We start from the raw sequence: 24,835 nt of genomic DNA, 5'->3' as shown, positions 1-24,835 counted from the left end.
TACAAACATCGAAACAATACCAACTTTATATACAGCTTACCGAGTAGCAATAAATATGCATTTTATCGACAAAGGCGAGGTGGTTTCATATCATGTCACTTAAAAATATAGTTGAAAATTCTTTTGTCTCCAGCGAAAGAAGTTAGTTGATTCAGATCAATATTCGAACTCCATTTATTTGACCATGTTTTGTCAAACGTATGGACGAAATAAAGTACATTGATAATTTTATGAAGTTAACTCTAACACATATCGAAAGGAAGATTTTAAGTTCACATAAGATATATAAATATACTGTAAACGCACATATGTATTCGCCTGTATTACGCGATTACATCAGTGGAAGCAAATTCGCTGGGTTTTAATTACACCGATGTCGGATTAGCACCGCAAAAAACTGACTGGCAGAGTAACACTCACTGAACATGGCATTTGGTCAACCGCAGTCAACGCGGAACTATCAACCCCGGGATAGAAAAGTTAGTAGATTTTCGATTGCATTAGAACTCACCACGTACGGCGCCAAGTCAACTGGCGAAGACATCCCAGTCAATGCGTTCTGCGGAATCAAAACCGTTTATACCAGCACTGCGGTAATGCCCTAGCTTTAGTAAAATCTGTTAAGTAAGCGCACTCTTCTTTCATGCTAGTTATTTCTGTCACATACAACAACGTTCAAAAATCATAAAAATATGGTCTTACTTCATACGATCAATATGTGTGTATATCGCCATGCATATGCGTAGATGATTAGAAAATTGCCGCCTTCGTAAATAAATAATAAATAATAACTCAGTAAAAAACAAAGTTGGAAAAATGCCAACAAGAAGTATTTTCGTTGGTTTCAAGTTGTTTTGTAATCTGGTCACTTGAAACGCCCGTTATATTTTGCTACAAATACAAGAATTTTATCCAAACAGTATCGTGGACGTTACATATCTAGAGTTAAAGTACTTTCACCTGGAAGTAGTTGTCTTTAAATGAAAACGAAATCCACCGTTATTGATTGTTGCTGGCTAACGCAGTTGGTATTGTACAATAAACGTCTCCAATATCAGGCGATATGAGAATTGGTTTTTATAAACATGTCTAGATCCAGTGCGTATGCCAGCTGACCATTTGCTACGATTTTTCATGTCATTGGCCTTTGCTAAGAATTACCTCAATTTACTCTACAGGTTAGAACTCAGAATAGCCGCAATCGCCATTTAACATGTGAATTCTTATTCTTCACTGGTAAGGCAATTGCACTGATATATTTGATGCAAGTAAAGCTGTTTATCAATTTCATATTTTTCCGAAAGTTTTGCCAAAACTTTAACATCTTTGATACCTTTACATGGTAAAAGGTTACAAAGAAAAGTTAATAGATTTTCGATTTCATTCGAACTCACCACGTACGGCGCCAAGTCAACTGACGAAGACATCACAGTTACGAGAAAGTCATCGCTCTTCCCCAAGGCCATAGCGATGAATTTCTCGTAACTCACGGCATCTCTTAATAAATGGACGCTATAGACATAGGTAATAGGTAATATGTGTTTAGTATGGTTCTTGTTAAACTCTCGTATAAATCTACTCCAAAGTGGTATTCAGGCAAGCTATGAATTTTCAAGACAAGAAACTATGCAACCTCTGTCATTGTTGGAATTTTATTCAAATGTGATGTATTTTTCAATGTTTACACCAAGTTTTTATCTCTTATTGGTATCCATCGAACTTATAGCCACCTCTACTCGATTAAAATAGATAATCATTTAATCATTTTTAAAAATTAAGATATGGCACAGTTTGCGAGATTCATCATAAGTGGGCCCCTTCGGGTTAACAATGCCTTTCCTCTGAAATCCTTTTGTACAATTCTCAAATCTGTTGACAGTCAATTTAGTGGTTGCATAAAATATCAGCTAAACAATAAGACAATAGGCAACTTACCCCTCATATGTAGTGATTTATTATAGAACTCAAATATGGTACGTTGAATGATGCAATACATTTTGGTAGATTTTTAACTTTCTACCACGAGTTTTTCAGTACTCGACTAATTAATCATATGAACATAAGGTAAACAGGCAGTATAATTTATTGGTGTGTTAACACGCATTGAAAGGTGTCTGTATATGCAGGGATTATCTCAGGCAGCATTGTCTGGGAAGACCCTTATCAGGGTGTTAAATGGTCAACTTTATGGCATTATAAATAACCTCAATAACCTTATGTATCCGACAGGGCCGCACCTTCTATAGACAGTTTTCTGCAGGCTTAAGGGTCCCCTTCTAGCACAAGTGAAAATTATAACTTACGACAAGTCCTCTCATCCAATCAGAACGGTACATTGACGTGGCTGACTCACTGATTTAATAAAAGACTATTTATATCCGCGAATACACATACACTTTGCAGTTTCTTTGTAGACAATTGGTTCTTATAAGAATGGAAAAGTAAGTCAGGTGACTGTTTAAGAACGAAGGGAATGACGTGTATTTAATAATAGAACATGTTTTGCGAAATATAAAACTGCGCATTTCTACTTTCAAGTCAAATCCGTCCTTGCCACTGTCTAGTTGACATCTTCCTGGACTGCCCTGAAATCTACCGTTTTGAGGTGAGTGGTATACCAAACATAGTCCTCTTCAATGAGTAGCAGAGATCAGTGGACAACTTGTAGATTTGTCCAGAGATATTACATCATTCGATTTCTTGTTTCGAAAAGGGAGTCAAACTCATTTTAATATCTACATTTAAGTCTTGAGTCTGGGCGCCAGTGGATCCTTGCGGTCAGCCTATTTTTGTCTGTGGTGATTGGGGATAATTGAATGAATTGCATCCTTCTATAATTCATTTACAGTTTTAGGTCTAGCCTTTTGGCGCTTGACTTTAAATGACACACAAATACACTTGCGCGCGCTCTCTCTCTTTCTCTATCTTTGACTCTGTCTCTCTGTCTCTCTGTCTCTGTCTCTCTGTCTCTTTCTCTGTCTCTCTCACTCAGTATACAGATCTTATCGTGGGAAATTAATGTGCTTGGTGTTTAAAGTGTTTGTGGCCACAACGTTGCCGTCACCGGTCTCCGCCGGTGTTAACTTGTCATTCCCGATCTCGGTCATCAATGTTTTCGTCTTACGGACTTTGATGGTTGCAGTGACACATATCTCGTCCGAGGATACATCCTAATTTTGATACTTGACGGAAACTCTGTTTTGAGTGAAGTCTGCGTCAACTTTCGAAATACATCGGATTCCAAAGCGTTACACTGCAGAGTTTGGGCTACAGCTCGACAGTTTATGTCTTCGCTACAGCCTTACGCAGCGCTGCAGGTTTGCTTCCGAGCGAGATTTTACGGAATTTTTGTATGATAAAGGAAATTCATCGTTGTTCGTCCGACTTTATGCTTGCGTATCCTTTCTCAAAGATTATACGGTACTAATTAATTCAGTTGAACCAAAGTTGAGGTGTAGGTTTCGGGTTTATCGCCAACCGCGATCGCCAGGTAATACGTCCACAGTGAGCCTTACGACTCGACTGGAGCCGGGACGTTAATTAACCATTTAACGATCGACAGTATCTCCATTCGATTCTCGGGAAAAGCTTAAGTTCTGGCAACTCGAAATTTCGTTGGACAAATATACCTTATATGTTTCCATGTCAGGATTTATCGGGTCACCTTTTTGTAAAATGTTATGAGAGCTAGCATGGCATCGATCACGACAAGGGGGCAAAAAATCAGTTTAGTGTTTGTGAGACTGACGGCATTTTGGGGATGGGTTGGAGCGTCGATAAACATCAGGATTTTGCGTTGCCATTGCCACATCTTCCTATCGACATCTCGAAGCCATTCTTTGAAAAAGTTCTGTGGTTATCCATGGCTTTTAATGTTTCGCCACACAACTGGACATGAGTTCAGATTAACGTTGTTGAAGCACCTTGGTTTTGCTGCTTCCCCGATGAAAATTGATTTCAGTTTCTCAGTGCCGTTCATATTCGTACAAAGGACGGCTATAATGCGATCTTTCGATTTCTTGCCACCCTTGCAATCTTCACCCCTCGCTGAAGCTGCGCAGTAAGTTAGAAGTGAAAGTGCCAATGTGCCCCAAGAGATAGTTGACTCATGGACGGTGCAACTTCCCCATCTCATCGGCACTTTCACAACTAACTTTGTGAAATGATAGGTTGTTTCACTTACTGAAGTCTCTAGCCGACTGTTTGATGCTTTGAAGACTTGTTCAGTTGCTCTGCATAGATGAGTGCTTGTTCTTGTATCATCGAGCCTGATAGCGGATATGATTGAGTTTTCTTCTTGAACCACTCCCATACCAGTGCGTTCAATTCTTCGTATTCTGTGCGAACAAAGAGTCTCTTTAGGCTGTAGTCCGTGGGCTGGAGGGGCCCACCGTGCACCCCCCACATCCCTACTTCATGGGTATTTTTTTGTTCTTTAGGACCTGCTGAACAAGAAAAAAGATGTTAACATTGGATATTTTGGGATGCACTACCTATCTGGGCTGGTTTTTGATTTGCATGTACCGCAAAAAATGGCGAAAAATGGGTAGGGGTAGGCGGTACTATATCCTCCCCTACATTAAGTAAACTAGCATGAAATAGCACAAACTATACATTTTTGGAAAGCTCAGATTCTGCTCTTTATGAGAAACACCAATTTTAGCAAAATTAATTTAAGCACATAGAATAGCACGACTTTAAAATGAATTTTTTTTGACAATTTTGAAATTTTTTACCCAAAATATCATGCAACAATTGTGATTTACTTTGTATTAAGCAAAATTTTGACAGATTTTTGTGTTTAAATTATTTATTCCGACATATTAAACAAGAAAAAAGTGTTAACATTAGATATTTTAACAATACACTACTTCTCTGGAGTCAATTTTGAATTACGTGTATCTCTATGGGGTGTGCAAAAGGTAGGGGTAGGGGTACAACATTCTTTCCTTGATGAAGTAAACTGGCTTGAAATGCCATATACCTTATAGTTTTAGAAAGCTTAGATACTGGTCTTTCTAAAAAGCATAAGGTTTTAGTAAAAAAATATGACGTCATAGAATTGGATAACTTTAAATCGATTTTTCTGGTAATTCAGTATTTATAACCGGAAGAAAATACAATAACTATTGCTTCCTCCTTATGAAGCAAATCAAACAGATTTATGGATGTTATTTACTAATTGAAATGTGCTCAAGAAGAAAACAAATGTCAAAATTGGGTATTTACCATGCATTTCTGTCTCTAGTCACTGAAATAGCAAGTTTTGCTACATTGGTATATCGTGAATGGGCATTTTATTGTTATGCAATGAACTAATGCACAGCTTTAAAAAGAAGACTTGAAAACGTGTGCACATAGTCATATTGCCATTTTCTCCTTCGAGTAAATAAATTATTGACGACTGTCTATTTTTATAATTTAATTTTTAAATATTTTTCTATAAATAAGTTTGATAAGACGAATTTGGAAAATTGTCTATGCCTCCTTGTCTTAGCTTATACAGCAAGCATTACTAATAATCTATTAGGCAGAAGCTAGAGGGGGCGTCTACGTGCACCTTCCCCCCTCCAACCCCACAGGATAACAAACCTGTAATTTTCAGAAGCCTTTGGATCCCTAAAATAAGAAATGGGTTTTAACTGACAAAATATAGGGACTCAATGGCTGTTACGGTCATGTTTTGAAGGGTACCACAAAATCACGATTTTGTGACCCACATGGATTTTTGTCAAACCTGTCTTCTTGTACGTGATCTGCTGGGCTTACTGTTTCACATGACCTAGGTAAGGGATATTATTAGAAAGGAGATTTATTGTTCTTGAAAATGGTATATAGTAATGTGCAATATCTTCTATAGTTTTTATGAAATAGGGCCATAATTGACCCCATACCCAAAGTTTTATGTATCAAATTACTGTCAAAACTTATCTAAATTCCACCAATTATTTACCTATACATAATACAAAAGGCAATGCTGTGTATCAACTTTGTGTTATTTGTTACAGGTACATATTACAAACTTGGAATTAACTTTTAACAGAAAAAATCTTGGGATTCTGCAGCTGTAACAGTCATATATTGAAGGGTACCGAAAAATCACAGTATTACTGACTCGGATTTGTTTTTGTTAAACTTGTCTTCTTGTAAGTCTTCTGCTGAGCTAATTTTGAATATAACGAGGCAAATGGGGTACCATTAGAAAGTTAATTTACTCTTCTTTAAAAAATATGTTGCAATATGCAATATCTTCTTTAGTTTTCATGAAAAAAGATCAAAACTTACCCCATACTCCAACGTTTTATGTCGCAAATTACCATCAAAACTAATCTCAAATTCTACTAATTATTTTCATAGACACATTACAAAGGCAATTCTTTGTATAAAATATATTTTATTTGGTACAGGAACATGTCAAAAATATGAGTTAGACTTTTAACAGACAAAATATTGGGATTGAATGACTGTTACTGGCATGTTTTGAAGGGTACGTGAAGTCAGAGTATTACCGACTCGCATATGTTTTTGTATAACGTTTCGTCTTGTAAGTCTTCTGCTGAGCTTACTTTTTACCATAGCCTAGCTTATGGGCTGCCATTGGAAAGACAATTTATTTGGCTTTTAAATGACATATTGTAATATACAATTTCCTTTATAGTTTTCATGAAATAGGACCAAACCTTCAATATATGACTGTTACAGCTACAGAATCCCAAGATTTTTTCTGTTAAAAGTTAATTCCAAGTTTGTAATATGTACCTGTAACAAATAACACAAAGTTAATACACAACATTGCCTTTTGTATTATGTAAAGGTAATAATTGGTGGAATTTAGATTAGTTTTGACAGTAATTTGATACATAAAACTTTGGGGTATGGGGTCAATTATGGCCCTATTTCATAAAAAACTATTATAGGAGATATTGCATATTACTATATACCATTTTCAAGAACAATAAATCACCTTTCTAATGATATCCCATAACCTAGGTCATGTGAAACAGTAAGCCCAGCAGATCACGTAAAGAAGACAGGTTTGACAAAAATCCATGTGGGTCACAAAATCGTGATTTTGTGGTACCCTTCAAAACATGACCGTAACAGCTATTGAGTCCCTATATTTTGTCTGTTAAAATCCCATTTCTTATTCTAGGGATCCCAAGGCTACTGAAAATTACAGGTTTGTTATCCTATGGGGGTTGGAGGGGGAAGGTACACGTAGACGCCCCCTCTAGCCTCGGCCTAATAGATTGTTAGTAAGCTTAATGCTTGCTGTATAAGGTAAGACAAGGAGGTATAGACAATTTTCCAATTACGTCTTATCAAAATTATTTTACAGAAAAATATTTAAAAATTAAATTATAAAAATAGACAGTCGTCAATAATCTATTTACTTGAAGAAGAAAATGGCAATATGGCAATATGACTATGTGTACACGTTTTAAAATCTTCTTTTTAAGGCTGTGCATTAGTTCATTACATAACAATAAAATGCCTATTCACGATAAACCGATGTAGCAAAACTCGCCTTTTTAGTGACTAGAGACAAAAATGCATGGTAAATACCAAATTTGACATTTGTTTTCTTCTTGAGCACATTTCAATTAGTAAATAACATCCATAAATCTGTTTGATTTGCTTCATAAGGAGGAAACAATAGTTATTGTATTTTCTGAATTACCAGAAAAAATCGATTTAAAGTTATCCAATTCTATAACATCATATTTTTTTACTAAAACCTTATGCATTTTAGAAAGACCAGTATCTAAGCTTTCTAAAACTATAAGGTATATGGCATTTCAAGCCAGTTTACTTCATCAAGGAAAGAATGTTGTACCCCTACCCCTAGCTTTTACACACCCCATAGAGATACATGCAATTCAAAATTGACTCCAGAGAAGTAGTGTATAGTTAAATATCTAATGTTAACACTTTTTTCTTGTTTAATATGTAGGAATAAATAATTCAAACACAAAAAGCTGTCAAAATTTTGCTTAATAAAAAGTAAATCACAATTGTTACATGGTATTTTGGGTAAAAAATTTCAAAATTGTCAAAAAAATTCATTTTAAAGTCGTTCTATTCTATTTACTTAAATTAATTTTGCTAAAATTGGTGTTTCTCATAAAGAGCAGAATCTTAGCCTCTAAAAATGTATGGTTTGTGCTATTTCATGCTTTTACCCCCTACCCCTACCCATTTTTCGTCATTTTTTGCGGTACATGCAAATCAAAAACCAGCCCAGATAGGTAGTGCATCCCAAAATATCCAATGTTAACATCTTTTTTCTTGTTCAGCAGGTCCTAAAGAACAAAAAAATACCCATGAAGTAGGGATGTGGGGGGGGGGGGGGTGCACGGTGGGCCCCTCCAGCCCACGGACTATTAGTGGGCATTTGGTGTTTGATGGTGCCCCTCCAGGCCTGTCCTGGTTAGTTCCCATCATGCGAGTGAACTACCCATAATTTGTTCACTTATTTCTTTCCTCTAGCAAAGGATCGCCTTATTTGTCTATAAAATCAGCCTATACACTGCCACTCCGATGTCAGGCAGGCCCCAGTGGAAGTGTACAGCTTGTCAAATACCACTAGTGCGCCATCAAGGTCCTTCAGGCTGCTCCCGAAACAGTGATAGTTTATTTAAATTCGACATGCACGGGTCGGATCGAGAGACAGACGCTCCTACGTATGATGTTATTTACAGCTAAACCCCTCCGTCGAAAGCGTCTGAGGCTCAGGGTGCCAGGAAAAAAAGCACATGCCAGCAATCGGTAAGCAACAAAGGTGCTGAATTTGAAGCTATAGCCTCTACCTCACAGAGACTAATGCTTACTGCAATCAAGCAGGAAAGTGAGCAGTTGAAGCTTGATTTGGAACTGCAAAAACCTCTGGCCGTGAACAGGAAATTGAAGGCTAGTATGAGTATGACCATAGAGTCTGGTGTAGTTACGATTGCTCAACCACGAAAAGACAAGCATTTGAGTAAGAGCTCAAAGAAATTAAAGAAAATACTGACAGTTAGATCATCCTCGTCATCAACTTCATCCTCGTCATCCAGCGATATAGAATAAGATGGGCACGTAGACAGGGCTTCCAAACCAGGCGGAGGTAAGCTGAATTATGAAACATCTAGGAAGTCAAACAAAAAGAAGAAACATAAGTCTGGAGCAGACTTCATATTCAGGTGGTATACAACTATACACTATGCTTTCAAGGTAGACAGCACAAATTCGATGCACAGGCCTACTCCAAACTTACAATGACGGCGCCTGTTAGAGGAGAACTTTATACAATACATGATGTTGAACCACGAAGTGCGCAACTGGATAGAGCAGACAATCTGATAGAGTTGCTACATTTGTCCGAAGTATATGCCTGGCCCTATGTTCGTCAATTTCATGCAGAGGTACTACGAGCTGTTGAAACAGACCGGCTGTCGTGGAATGATGATTTCACCAAGGAGAGAGGAAGATGTTTACATAACATGCCTTCTAAAGCAAAAGTGAATGCATGGTACTGTTCTGATTATCTGAAAGGAAAATGCAAGCACAGCACGCATCATGTAAATCAATCAAGAGAGACTGAGTTACATGTCTGCAGATTTTGCCTACGTATCAGACACATACAGGAAGCACACACCCCAAGTGAATGTCCACAAAAACCACAGCATACTCGCAAGGACTGACAGACGGATTCGGGACCAACTCATAATTGCCGTAATAAATTAGAATCTATACTTTATGTCAGTAACGGAGGAAAAGTTAAACTTGTTATCAGGAACAGCAGCATCTTGGCCATTTTCTTTATAAATTAGATAAAGAAAATGGCCAAGATGCTGCAGTTCCTGATAACAAGTTTAACTTATGCTCTGTTACTTACATAAAGTACAGTCCTGCCTCTGTTGTAGATACCTTTGCCCCTGCTACGGATACAAGGTCCGCTCGCGCCACTGTTGCAGTTACTGAGGGCCTTGCCGTTACTACAGGTACCCTGGATATTTTTGCCACTGTTGCATATACCAAGTCCAATCTCCCTATGATTGCTAATACTCAAGTATATTAGGCAATTGCTGCAGATGACCAGTGTTTGCAGACGCCCCGAATAATTCTGCCGATGTTGCAGATATCGCCACTGTTGCAGAGAAATATGCAGCCTTGCTTCGATGGGGTGCTTGATTTGTCTCAATTTTAATTCAGAGTTCTTATTAAAGCACCTCCAAGTTTTGTCAAACATGATATGCTGTCTTTCGTTTACTTGGCAACTGTGTAAAATTTGCAAAAGGGGTAAATTTGTTTAATTGCTTAGTGGGTATTTGGTGTGTGAGGGTGCCCTCTCCAGGCCTGTCCTGTTTAGTCCCCATCATGCACGTGGACTTCCTGCCATTTGTTCACCTATTTCTTTCCCTCCCATCCCTCCTTTTAGTCTCTATTTTGATCATTTGTATTGTTGTGTTATTTTAATTTATCTTTCTTGCTTAACCTTCATATGTAATGGAGTCCTTGATTTGTTTCACTTTAATTCAGAGTTCTTAATAAAGCACCTCCGAGGTTGCCAAACAGGATATGCTGTGTCTTTTGTTTACCTGGCAATTAGAATATATATACATTTGAAAAGTTTTTTACTTCCATCTATAACCATCCAGTAGGTCAACCTGTCCCCTGTTGAACTTCATGGCTGTTATTAAGTTTGATACTTTATCTGGCGCTTCAAACACACTTCAGCATGTGGTGTTGTTGCAGCTGTCAGGGTGGTCCACATTCATGATCCCAAAGATCCATTTTCATGGGCCCATCCCCATGGTCACCATCAATCGTCACCCTGACTTCAGATTTGGGGATGAGGCCATCATGCCAGGTCAGTTCTGTAGTCTATGTTATGGTAGGTAAATGTCAATCTGATTAAAATCAGATGTAGATTACAGTGACGTCTATACTTAGGCGGTATTCTAGTGCTGTCACCATGGTGCGATGTGAGGCGACAGCACCAGGATACCGTGCAAGTATAGACATCGCCGTACTCTACATCTGATTTTAATCAGATTGGTAAAATTTGTGAATAATCTAACCATGACTTATTTTTGTCAAAATGCAACACACCGGGAACTACTATGTTAATGAGCCAAATGTATGCAGAGAGTCCATCTCCTGGTACATGTCCGTACAAACATGAACAAATGGAAAATTTGGATTTGAATTTTACCCAGTTATGTTTCTCATTTAGCGGCACTTATTTATTCAGACACTTTGAAAATGTGGTGAAGTGCATTCCTATGAGTCCCATGTATTAAAGTGATACATGTAATAAAAGAGCTATAAACGACGATCTGTTTTGTGTGGTAAACTATAAACACCCTTCAATATTTGCAGTCAGTGTGTGACAAAAGACAACTACAAGTACCTTTATTAAGAATCCTTACCTGTCTCAGGTATCAAGTCTACCTAAAATAGTATCGACAAGATTACTAACAGCAACACATTGTGCTGACCGTATTTCAGATAGTTTGACACCACCATTACCTTTCACTGTACATGTAAAGGGCAGGTTCTATGTTCTCAGCTGAAGCTCCAGTGTATTTGCTTTCTGACGGTCTTTCCTTTCTCCCTCAATTGGAATATTCAACAATCTGAACCATCTGCATTCAAATCAAAATCTCACATGTGAAACGAAATTTACACGCATACACATTTGTATAACTCACAGAAACCAAAGTTGCTTAGCATTTCCCGTTTTATCTTAGGCTATGATTAAGAAAATTTGAGAATTAAACAAAATACAGTACAATTACCTCTATTCCTGCACTTTGTCATATAATTTTAGATTAGAACTGGGATTTATATCATTTGCACCAATATATGCATGATTCTCCACTTTTCCAAGAAAAGTTTAACTTTTTTAGTTTTTGTTTGTAAGTGAAAATTTTTAAAATGCAAAAAGCAATACTGTAGATTTTTCTATCAATGAACTCCACATTCAACGTCAGAATTATAATTTGGAAAGAGATTTTTTTTCTATAAAAACTTGCCTTCTAGTTGACAATGTGGTGACAATGTGATGCCAACATCAGTTTTTAGGAGTAGCCCTGCACCAGGTGACACCTTTTTACAAAGACCGAGCGATGAATGTAGCTCTTCCTTTTAATTTTTCCTCATTCTCTTGATTTCAAGACCTGCTTGTAGGCATGCAGATTCTCCTTGGCCACTTACACGTTGACGTAATTCCGCCAAGCTCTTTTGTCGCAAAAGCAACGTCTGCTGGGAACATGCTTCACTCTCCTTCATTCGTTTTATAAGCTTTGTCATCACAATTGGTTGCAAATACATGTACTAAAAAAGAAACATACATGTACGCGTCCTTTTGTGCATGAAACAAAGATAAATAAAGATAAAAAGCAATTAACTGTGGGTTGCGACTCAATATTTTTTCCAAGAATACATTTGTAATACATTATTATTAATATAGAATTACAAATGTACATATTACCCACCTATCAACAAAAATATTACAAAACTGAATATACACCTGTCCACCTGTATTAAATTGTATCATACCACTTGAAGCTGTTTCCAGTTTCTTTCCTGATGACAGATGTGGTTCTTCAAACAGCGGTAGACTGTCAATGTTTTCAGCATTCTGTAGCCGTGCTTAGGCAGCTTAAACTGGGGTTACCTCAGATTTATCTGGCACCTCTTCCGGTCCAGGCGAGGGTCTACATACAGCAGGCATGCTGGTTTCCTTGTTGACTGGTCATGGCATAAAATAATCATGTTTTGGGGGAATAACTTTAAAAGGGCACTGCACAGTATGGGACGCAAGGTCCTGTAATTTCACCATTTTGTTGCAACCAGCATTTTTAAAGTCATACACAAAATCAAGGGCAACAACATATACATAATATAACATTATTATAACATCATATTTGACAACACTGATGAAAAACTCACAACATTTTCTGGTACAATATGTAGACCACAAGCAGGACATGTGGTTGAATCCTCAAACCACTTACACAAACACAGTGAACTTCAATAAACATAGGGACCACTGCAAAAAGTAAGGTTGATCTACAATATCCCTACATACTGGGCATTCCATCTCCTGGCTTGTAGAACAGACGCGTGACCTTGACAAGTTGGCAGAACCCCTCAATCTCTTCTACGCCTTCTGCTTTACAGCATAGATAAGTGCAGATGTCCTTCATTATTTAGCTGCTGACCTTCAGCATCTTTCGTCCACGACTGGGATGGTCGCCTCCTGTTCTTCACTGACGTTTTCTTTTGACACGATTTACTCAGTGTCTCACACACCATACATAATCAAATTCTGGAATGTTTTGTCCATACAGCCAACTGTGTCCCACGATTGTATTGTTTGCCTGTAGATTTCGCCTTTCTGAATGATGTGGTTACTCGCTTGCAATTTGACAAAACTGAGTTGGATGAGTACCAAGTTCATCCGAGGAAATGTCAACACAAAAACACTCACTTACCAAGTCAGCACAGGCCCCACATGAAAATGGCTTCTCCGGTCCACAAATGTTCAACTGCAAATACGGCATCGATTCTGTAGAATCTTGTAATGAAAGCCCAGTGACTTGTCTCCAGACGCGGACATCTTTACAAAATGCAGACGACAGTGCAAACAGCTTAACTTTTACGCCGGCGTACATGGATATGGATACGGTCAGCTAACGGGGTTATTCTTACATTACTGAAACACTCACATCGTTCGCTTAGAACGATAAACCAGAGCAAGAAAAAATAAACCATGCAACAGCACCACTCTCAAAACGCAAATAACTTCATACAGAACACATAATATTTGGTTTGCATAAAACTTAATATGGTTAAGGATGTCATATAAACAATGAATTACATGCCACAAATCACGGCAATGCGAGTCAGCGGTCTGCATGTTAAGAATAGCAATCATACACGTACCTGCTGCACGATCCAGATACTTCTGTCAAATGCTATGAAATCCATGTAAACCACAGAATGTCAAAGGTTGTGCTCCAGAAACGCTGAATTACTCGGTAAATAGGCAGTGATATAAGGCCCATGTCAAGGTCAACTTTTTTTCTTTCAAACTATCTTCATGGGTAATGAACCTGGAAGTAAGTGGTCTTGTGCCATCAACTAGTTAACTATCGCTAACTTTTGCTATCTGTGTAAGGTGACATAAAACAAGATGATTGCTGGTCAACTAATACGATTACTTAACCTGACATTTTCCTTCCAGTGAACCTGAACCTTGGACTTTTTTCAAATTTTCCTGACTAAACACATTGTATTTCAGACACCGAGACCAGTTTAATTCCTACGAATTCCGTCATAGCATTACGGTTGCTTTTTTGAATGCTTTGGATGAAAACTTGTCTCTGTCTCTTTCTTTGACTCTTAAATTTGCTTATTTTCTGTATTAACTTTATTGGTATTATCCTCACAAGTATCCGACAAATGATCAACACTATCTACCACTGCATCTCCTGTACAATTATCTATGTCTGAACCAGTTTCACCACTAGGCTCTGAAGATATCTACTTCACTTACCATCTTAATTTCTGGCTTTACTTCCTGTTTGACTTCCTGCAAAATTTCCTTCTCTTTCATAACTTGAGGATCAGTCTGAAAATTTTCAGGTCTTTAAGTGATACGATGGCCTCTGCCTTTCCAATTTATTGTATTTGTTGAACAGGTGTTTGATCAACTTTATCAAGCCAAGAATTTAGTTTTTCCCCTTTGCATTACCTTAAACGTCTATCATTTTACCCAGACAAATGCACCAACATTAATCCCATGCTTTGCCGCTGATCGGTCATAATGCCGTTTCCGTCGGCGCACAGTAGATCATATTTGCTGTCTAGCATGTTAATGGACATCTTGTAGTTTCTCTTTCAATTCAGAGACATAATAGGTGCTATGAAAAACATCATTTTCTGCCGTTATATCTGTGTTAATTGACACAACCAAAAGTAAGTGTATTCCTTACTCAACATCAAAAGATTTGAGGTCCCTGTTGTAGAAAGGTGTACGCATAAACGATATGTGAACATTGCTAGACTGATGTTTTCTTCCCTATCTATACCAACAAGATCACCAGACTGCTGATGTCTTGGAGTTGTGTAAGTCTTATGCACATCCAATTAAATCACAGATTTCCCTGAAAATATTCGAGACGAAAATTCTACCTTGATCACTTTGACATTCAAGAGGCAACCCGAATATAATCTTGAGAGAAGATTATTCGACAACACTTCTGCTATAGTAGTTGTCGCCTCCTCATTTTGGATAGGCTACGCCTCCATTCATCGGTAAAATAATCACCTACCACCTAAACTTTGCGGTTACCCATGGCTGACTCTGGGAAAGGCCAAATCACATCTATAGTATTGCGTTCCGTTGGGGGCACCAACCAAGTATGCTGACATATGAGCTCTTTTTACCCAGTTTGGAAGCTTTGGAGGGTCAAATGTCCGTATATAGGCGCTGATGGCCGATAACATCTCATACCAATGATATTTCAAACGAGCCCTACCCAATGTTCATTACATTCCCAACTGACCTCCCACCTTAAAATCATGGAGTACACTTAATACTTGATATGTGTCCATGGCAATATTATTTGCCAATGCACAAACTGAGTTCCAAACATCTTAAACAGATGAAACAAAACCCTATTGTGCACCTTTAGCTGTGTATATGAAGACCAATATGACTGTAAGGCGGGAGACTTGTGGGAAACGTCACCCCATGGAGGTATTTCCTTCTAAGTTTCTTTTAAGTTTCTGTTAGTTATGCCTGTTGCTAGGGGATTTCATGTTCCCACATTGCATCTTGTTTCTGATCCCATCACATACCTTGTGATCATGTCCGCACGGTTTACATTCAATGTACACTGACCTACGACTCAATGCATCCCAATTCTGATGATTTTGCCAAGTCTATGGTCTATGTCAAAGTCGAAGTGAATCAAGTCTCTTACCATCTATCTAGTTGACCTTCCGGATTCTTAAAATTAGTCAAACATACCAGTGATGCATGATTTGTGCATACAGTGATTATCTTCCAAGCAAATAATGTTTGAAGTACTTGACATACTGTACTACCACAGGTACCTTTCTTCTTGTTAATGCACTTATTTCTTCTTGTTTAGTTAATAAGTATCCGGCATAACTAATGGATTGCTCAACAATACTTTGAACCTTGCTCAATACACAACTAATTTTTGCGAGAAACGCATCACAATCGAGTATTATCTTAAACTTCTCTGACGGAAACATTAAGGTGGGGGCTATAGTTGTTGACTCCTTTAATTTGCCAAATGCCTCCTGGCACGTATCAGTCCTCTGAAATAAGCTATTCTTCTTAGTGAGATCAGTTAATTGACATCATAAATGAATTCCGTCAAGCTAAATTGCTGCATACTGCAGATAAGCTTGCACGCTAGATTTGGTCTAAATGTTGCTCTCTCAGATTGCACAAATGTCAGTGATGAACGTGCCAGATTGCAAGTTTTAGATGTCTTTTACAGACATTACGTACATAGCTGAGGTGCGAGTGTCATGGATAAAATACTGTACCATGTTGCTGAGTATCCTATGTTCCAAGGTGATAATGGGCTTGCGATGCTCTAAACTACGGAACACATACGAGGCACTCCTCCTACCGCCATTAGCTAAAACAATGTGTATTGTTGCATTTAGATTTTATCCTGTCATTCATTTATATGATACCATTCCTGTATTTTTGTTCATATATGCTATACCAAATAAAATGTTTTGCTCAGAGGAAACAGGCGTGCAACTACAATGCAACTGCAATGCCATGGTTACCTTTGAATTTAGTCTATCCCTTTTTATTTCACTTCTACTTTGAAAAATCGACGTATATTTAGTGTTTCTACTATGTTGGAACAATAAAGTAATAAAGAGTGTATTGCTTTGTATTTTATATGTGTGAAGCCTTTGGTAATTAGTAAGGGACTTTTTATAAACCTCTATGACTTTAACGTACGTACAAAACATTGATATGGCTAAGTGTTATAAGTTTTGACTTCATGTATACTACCCTTTTAACATTTTAACTGTACCAGTATCCTTTAATTTTCAGGACCTTTATGATAATGAAGACAATAATGACAGAAAAAAACATTATGCAGACTATGCATTCACTCTGCCTCATTATGTTTGGTACCCTTCTTTGCTCTGTCTGTATAGTATTATCAGAAAATGAACACGAAAGTTCGTCAACGAACGAAGGTAAGAACTGGTACCGATTACAAAGCAATCACATTATATTTATTGGCAATCATTAGCCAAGCTTTGCAACTTTCAATTATTGTTCGATCGCTGTGTTGTGTTAAAAACACATACCTTGCTGCTGTGTTTTATCTTCTGCTGTTTTATTCCCATCAAATACAAATACTAGAAGCTTTTATCTCCTTTCAATCTCAGTATATATTGTACCACTGCCAATATTTTACAGTATTTTCTTTATTTAATTTTTTCTGATCCACTAATTTGAAGCAGTTAGACGGAAATCTTACCCCCGTCAATAGTTATTTGCTCTACCATGTGCATTATTGCGTGATTATAAAATAACTAAAATGTATGTATAAATAAATTTTAAAGCCATCGATATTAAATTATCCTAACTATATAGTGAATAGCATAATATGCATTGGCTACAATGGTGTTTCTTCGTCCTAAAAGTGGAAAATGCCACATTGTGGTGGCAGGAATGGAAATGAATATACAAGGTGTTATGTAGGTCATTTTCCCCCACTCATAACCTGAGTTTAATTAGTCCAGAAGATTCTTAGAATCATTCTCCTCCATGACTTTGAAATCAATTAGTCTTGTTTAGAACTTTCCCAAATTAAATTAGTCGTGTTACTACAAGTAGGATATTTTAGAATAGTAATTGACATATCAGTAGAAGTTGTAGATTGTTCTTATATTCTCTGGATTAAGTCGTTGAGTATAAAAAGGGGACGGCACAGTTTTCAGTCAGACATTTTGGATCGTGTCATCAATGTTTTACTTCAAGACATTGGAATCACTCCAGCAGTATTAATTACATGACTATTCAAGACCTTCACAGCCATGCTGGATTTATACTTTTGGCTTTGCACTTGCCAATTTCAAACCTGCAAGCCAAAGGACTGCTCGTTCATTAGTCTGTCTGACTCAACTCTGAAGCTTTGTGCCGTCCCAGCTGCGATAAGTAGCCTGTAAACTTTTACAGTTTGTACTCTATCCCTTGACTTAGTGATTAGTTTATGAGTTTTGTAGTAAATTTTATTGCCAAGAAAATCTATGACTTCACCGTTTTACTTCTAACGGAACAAAGAATATTAAAAAAGAAACTGTAAATTCTATAATCCTTGTGGATATGATGTGGCTATAATCAACAGACGTTTTTTCTTCCTATCTATGTAGGCACTGGTGTACTCATTGTAGGTACAGAATGGTGGCCAAGAAGTGGAGATTTACCCGGCTATGTCATCAAGAAAGACCTTATTAACATACTTACTAGCCTAAATTACAGAGTTTACATGACTATTTTCAATCCTACCGAAGCCGAAAAATTTGATGCAATGCAAAAAAACATTAATCTAATAGAACCGGAAAAAGATAAACCAGAAAAATCAAATCCAATCGAGAAACTGCTTCTACATAAATCCTATTTTCCTCATATTATTAAGTGTACCGACATTACAATTATTATAGGCTATGCCACAGCTGAAGGGCTGGCAGGAGCTGCTAGAAGTATCCACGATGATATTTTCCCAAATGCTCATTTTGTTCCAATCTTGTCATACATACCGGAAGAGCTTGACAAGGAACCCAGCGATGTCCAAGATCTAGAATATGAAATAATGGAATACGTTGAGAAAGCTAGGTTTGCAATTTCAATAGGTCCTAAAATACATTCTCACTTCAAGATTAAATTTAATGCTTTAGAAAACCATAAAGACAATATAGAATTTATACCAGCAGTGGATGATAAAATACTTAACAAAAACATTAGTTACCTCAATGTTACCGACCAAATCCATTTATTAACATTTGATTTCTCTTCAACCACGGTGGAAGAATGTACAAAAAGACTAGATACTATCGCCCGTGCCAGTGGTAAAATCGCAAATTTCTTTGCAAATCGAATAAGCACAAGGTTAAAAATAAGAGGTCTATCGGAAGATATTGGAAACCAATGTAAGGAAAATTTACTGAATATCTCAAATTCTCCCTACCTAAGTATTATTTACTCGTCTGTAGCTGTTGGTCATGTACATGCACAGAGTGATGCCCTACAAGATTTGAGTCAATGCCACCTCCTTCTAACCGCCGGAAAAATAGAACCCTTTGGCATGTCAAGCTTACTGGCAAGTGCTGCTGGTGCACCATCCCTTAGCACTGGGCTGTCAGGATTTGCACAGTTAATCAAAAGACATTTAACATATTATTACGATACTGTTATAATTAAAGACATCGGAATTAATCAGCAGAATGATGTATCGGCAGAGATCATAAAAGAGAAGTGTATAGAAACTTTGGTGGAACCCCGATTATACGAAACGTTTTTGAAAAAGACAAAGGATCTACAACGAGACTTGAGGAACAGTACGATTGATGGATCCTTAGCTAAATTGCGCGCCAACCTGTCGAGTACGTTTAAGGTCAATTTACAGAAAAAGCAAGGTAAGTAGCTTGACGAGACAAGGTATAATAATCTTACTAAAGTCGTACAGAGCGGACGAGATAAGTAGTCAAAAGAATAGAGGGACAGTTACTACATATTAAAGACTGCACCGACCAAATATACATTAACTGAGTGCATGTAGGCAAATGAGATGACAAATATACTGCCAGACATGTAGGAAAAGACCAAGGCTAGTACAAATATAACTTTGACCGATTAAAAGCTGGGGCTGTATCCATTCTTAAATCTTGACCTTTGACTTTAACGAATTTCTTCCTTTAGATAGTAACAATAAACAGAAAAAGGCAACCAACATTGGGGACAAGAAATATCAACCCTTTAAACCAAACGGTAAGTAGAGAATCTTAAAGGATAGATTTTCAACAGTGCTTTATATGTGCCAGTTTCCTACGTAAATATTGAAATGTCAATAAACGACACTCACAATTATATATTCGGATGACAGTACAAACTTGGTATGCTAATGACCGAATTAGATATGCTGATGAGAAACGTTTGCCTTTGTACTATGGTCACCAAATGGTGAATATGTAATTACTTTTAATTTTCCGCCATTTCAATGCAGTGTTTGCACAGGGTAATACTCTATGAATTTATAAATTTTACTATAACCCAAACGGGATTCGAACCCCCGCACACGCACGGCAACATCGCCTAGCTGCTAGGCCTCACACAAAACCAGTCGGCTACTGCTTCCAACCCTACAAAGAGTTGGTCACAGTAACCGACTTAGATGTTGCAATTCTGTGCGCGACCGAGCAACACGGTGTGCGTGGAGCAGACGACACACAGACACAGTACACAGTACACACACATATAGTAATCGGATAAGCAAGCTTTTATAAGTGGAGTTTGCAGAAACAATCTTATTTGCCTTAATAATCGACAGCGTGTGAGTGTATATTTCACCTGAATGATTCTTAAGATATTCTCTAGTAACATACAGTTTTGTTTTAGATGACTTAAGGTAAAGGGCGACGAATTCGGACGCGCACACGCTTTAGAACGTTTCTGCGCAGATTTAACTCTGCCTTCCGTAAATGGGTTATTTTGTAGAGCATGTATTTAACATCCCCTGTCATTGTTGAAATTGCGCTTTTACCTAATTTTTTGACCCAGTCTCTTAGAAATACATGTGACCTATAACCTTGTCATATTTTGACCCCCTAGGAAGCTGGTTTTTATTCAATATGAGCGAAAAATTAACATTTCTCTCCCATTTACATGGCGCACATTACCCATTCACCTGGAGATATTGTAAAAAGTAGCGTGGTGACACCCTTTTATTAAAAGTGTAAACTAAATGGTATTATGTCAGGATTTTATTCGCCAAGTTTGGTCAAAATGACACCATTCAAAGCGACAGGAAGAAAGTTCGAAAATTATGTAGTGATACAATTTCGATATCGTCATTTTGTAATCGATACTTATGTTGAAATTTCTTTACAAACATCATGAAAGCTATACATTCGATAGATATGAATCTTAAGTCTTGGTATTTATTAAAATTAACTCATTTGCTAAGCGTTTTATAATTGCTTTCTTTAGTATAAGTGAATAATATCATTTTTATTTATTTCTAACGACGCCATTTTAACGTCCGTTTCCATGGCAATGAGCGTGGTGACCCCCATTTTTTATTTCATTTTTGCACTTGCACAACTTCCAAGAATATTTGTGCAAAATTTCAAGAAAATGACACCACAACCTAATTTTGACGTTATTCGTAGTACTTCACATGACTTAAGGTTCCAAGACAAGAAATTGACCTTCTTAATCTAACAATTCTCTGGTGATTAATAAGCTCAGAACTCCCCTAAGTTATACATTTTCTGAAAGCCTAGATATTGGAGAACAATTTCGGAACCATAGTAGTACCATTGTTTACATAACTATCACGTGACAGGTAATTTGCATAACCTTTTAAAAATTGGTTTTCCCTATGTTTTGTCCCAATACTTCAAAATGTCTGACTCAAACTTGCTGGAATACAAGCTGTCACAACGCTCTTTTAAAGTGTGTCTCAGATTTTTTATATCTTGCTTAGTTTTTTTAGCACAATTATAAAGAAATTATCTAGGATTAAATTTGCTGCTCTGGAAGTTTTTTCTGGCATAAAAATTGTTTAAGAAGGTTTAAAAAAATTCTGAGACACACATTTAAAGAATTCTGGGACAGCTTGCACTCACACAAATTTCAGCCATATCTCAAAGCATTGAAACAAAATATAGGATAAACCTATTTATGAAAGGTTATGCAAATTACCTATCACGTGATAGTTATGTAAACAATGGTGACACTATGGTAACATAAATTTTTCCATATATCTAGGCTTTCGGAAAATATATAATTTACGGGGGTTCTGAGCTTATTAACCAATAGAGAATCGTTAGCTTTGAAAGGTCGATTTCTTGTCTTGGAACCTTAATACGTTCTATACATGAATTGCATTGATAGAGACGGTACCCTTTCTATAAACTATTCGTTTTCAGTTTTGATTCAAGTTGACGTAAGGGTCATCGAACCAGCTGATATGGACACCCTATCAAAGTTTGAAGCCTGTGACAAGCTACCCGAACTCAAGGGGTTCTTGAAGCAAATTGAAAGTGAATGTGATCATGTGAAGCGTAACAGTATTCTGGCTATAATGGTGTCTTGCCCGACTATGCAAACGCTTCACAAACTCTGGGAGAGCTACAAAAGCGATTATCTCGTGCAGAAGATCCGCTCCGATATTGTAACAAAAGACATTTCGCAGGCATATCGTGAAGATAAAATATCCGTCAAAGTAATTATTGAGTCTTGGCGACAACGACAAGCAAAGCTAGAGTTACAAAACCTTATCGAAGGTAACATTTCTGATATATAAAAACACATTGCATTTTGATTTGAAAATATTTTGTTGGCTGAACTTTTTTAGGAAAAACGCCCCTCTCGTAATTCCTTGCGCCCGTCCCTCGTCCATCCACCTTGAGTCAATGCTTCGGCAAGTCATTTCATTCCACTTCGGCAACATTGATATGGGTCGGTGTCACTTCTTTCTGTGATTCTACTCGATGTATCCACCTAGTTCTACAGTGTGGATGTGACTCTTCCTGGTGAATTGTTATTTCCATCACCATTACATAAACATAATCGATAGGATTAAAAACCCACCTTCACATGAGTCAACATGGCTGGTCTGCAGCTATTATACAGATATAAATCAACTTACGTTTTCCAGTATGACTGGGAGGAGAGTAAAAAAGCTTTTCCCGAACGCTTTTTGTGAAGAAATATCTAGACTATTACCATAACAAATCTAACTATGTTCACATTAAGCATTTAAAGTGCGTTTCATTTTCATTTCATGATAATGGCAACATTTAGTCCAATAGCGGCCACGTTTTATGTTTATATTTCCTGTAAACAGTCAAATAATACCTTCCTTTCATACGTTGTTCACATCTTGTTCACATTCTCTACGAAGATAATGAATGCTATGTGCAATCCACTTTCAAGTGTATTTTCTATGACCCGATATTGCTACGAGTGGCAATTTTGTAGAGATTATTACTCTTTAACCGATATTTCTTCTGCTCTTGCACTGTGATTAGCTCACGTGTGTAAACACGTGGGCTATTGTCATAGCGATGTCTGTCTGTCTGTCCGTGTGTGTGTGTGTGTGTGTGTGTGTGTGTGTGTGTGTGTCTGTCTGTCTGTCTGTCTGTTTACACGATAACTCAAAAACGCCTGAACGGATTCAAGTCAGATTTGGTACACAGGTACCATATGCTACTTGCAAGAACTGATTAGATTTGGTTAGTGTGGCTTGCATATTAATGAAGTTATGCAATATCGTTTTTTCCGTACAATGGTTTCCCTATGGAGACGGTAATGACAGTGTAGACATATATCAAGAAATACTGCACAAAATTCCATGAAACTTTTCACAGATGACAATCTCAGAACATTATGATGATGCTGTGAGTGTCATGTCAATTACCTTCTCATTTGCATATTTAATGAACTTTTGTTATTAGTGAGATAACTCTGAAATTACTGCACCAAACTTGATGATACTTGCAACAAATATTGATCTGATATATATCTAATTATACTTAGAAGCATTGGGCAGTGTCAAGTTAATAAATAGGTCATTTGCATATTTTATGAAGTTTTGTAATTAGTCATATAACTCCGATATAACTTCACCAAATGTGATGAACTCTGCTGCAGATACTGATCCGACTGATATCTAACTGTAGTGTAAAGCATTAAGTAGTGTTAAATTAATTAAGGGTTCATTTGCATATTTAATGAACTTTGTAATTAGGTATATAATTCTGAAATTACGGCACCCAAGTCTTTGAAATTGGGTACAGATATTGTTTTGATAAATATCTAATTGTACTGAGAAGCATTTGGCAGTGTCAAGTTAACAAATAGGTCATTTGCATATTTTATGAAGTTTTGTAATTAGTGATATAACTCCAAAATTACTATACCAAATGTGATGAAATCTGTTGCAGATACTGATCGGACAGATATCTAATTGTGGTGTAGAGCATTTACTTGTGTGAAGTTAATTAAGGGTTTATTTGCATATTTAATGAACTTTGTAATTAGTGATATTACTCCAAAATTACAGCGTTAAATTTGATGAAACTTGCTACAGATATTGATCTGATAAATATATAATTGTACTGAGAAGCATTGAACAGTGTCAAGTTAATAATTAGCTCATTTGCATATTTCATGAAGTTTTATAATTAGTCATATAACTCCGAAATAACTGCATCAAATGTGATGAAAACTGCTGCATATACTGATCTGACAGATATCTAACTGTGTTGTAAAGCATTTAGTAGTGTAAAGTTAATGAAGGGTTCATTTGCATATTTAATAAACCTTGTAATTAGGTATATAGCTCTGAAATTACGGCACCAAATTTTGTGAAACGTGCTACAGATATTGATTTGATAAATATTTAATTTTGCTATGAATCATTGAACAGTGTCAAGTTAATATAGGGATTATTTGCATATTTAATGAACTTTGTAATTAGTGACATTACTCTAAAATTACTGCATTAAATTAAATAAAATGTGCTACAAATGTTGATCTGATGGA

At 37.0% G+C, this 24,835-nt stretch overlaps 2 protein-coding genes across 2 annotated transcripts in view; both read left to right on the top strand.

The window, feature by feature from the left end:
* Positions 1-17,116: 17,116 nt before the first annotated feature.
* LOC139116488 (uncharacterized) lies at positions 17,117-19,728 on the top strand. The gene is made up of 2 exons (XM_070679107.1): positions 17,117-17,256; positions 18,439-19,728. The coding sequence occupies exons 1-2, from the start codon at positions 17,121-17,123 to the stop codon at positions 19,707-19,709; spliced, it is 1,407 nt and encodes a 468-aa protein (XP_070535208.1). The 5' UTR covers positions 17,117-17,120; the 3' UTR covers positions 19,710-19,728.
* Positions 19,729-22,219: 2,491 nt separating this feature from the next.
* LOC139116486 (uncharacterized) overlaps positions 22,220-24,835 on the top strand; it is a 5,147-nt gene continuing 2,531 nt past the window's right edge. Inside the window, exon 1 of the mRNA XM_070679106.1 lies at positions 22,220-22,572. Within this exon, the coding sequence (XP_070535207.1) occupies positions 22,257-22,572 (316 nt within the window). The 5' untranslated portion in view covers positions 22,220-22,256. The remainder of the gene's footprint in view (positions 22,573-24,835) is intronic.

The sequence above is a fragment of the Ptychodera flava genome, chromosome 17 (genome assembly GCF_041260155.1).
Source record: "Ptychodera flava strain L36383 chromosome 17, AS_Pfla_20210202, whole genome shotgun sequence".
Taxonomy (NCBI): domain Eukaryota; kingdom Metazoa; phylum Hemichordata; class Enteropneusta; family Ptychoderidae; genus Ptychodera; species Ptychodera flava.
Note: the sequence above shows the minus strand (reverse complement) of the source record. Positions and strands in the feature narration are given on the sequence as shown.

Bases quoted from the DNA above. Each gene is read 5' to 3' on its own strand.
- LOC139116488 (XM_070679107.1), top strand. From the start codon at position 17,121: ATGAAGACAATAATGACAGAAAAAAACATTATGCAGACTATGCATTCA. The intron at 17,257-18,438 runs GTAAGAACTGGT...CTATCTATGTAG, and splicing joins AAGTTCGTCAACGAACGAAG to GCACTGGTGTACTCATTGTA.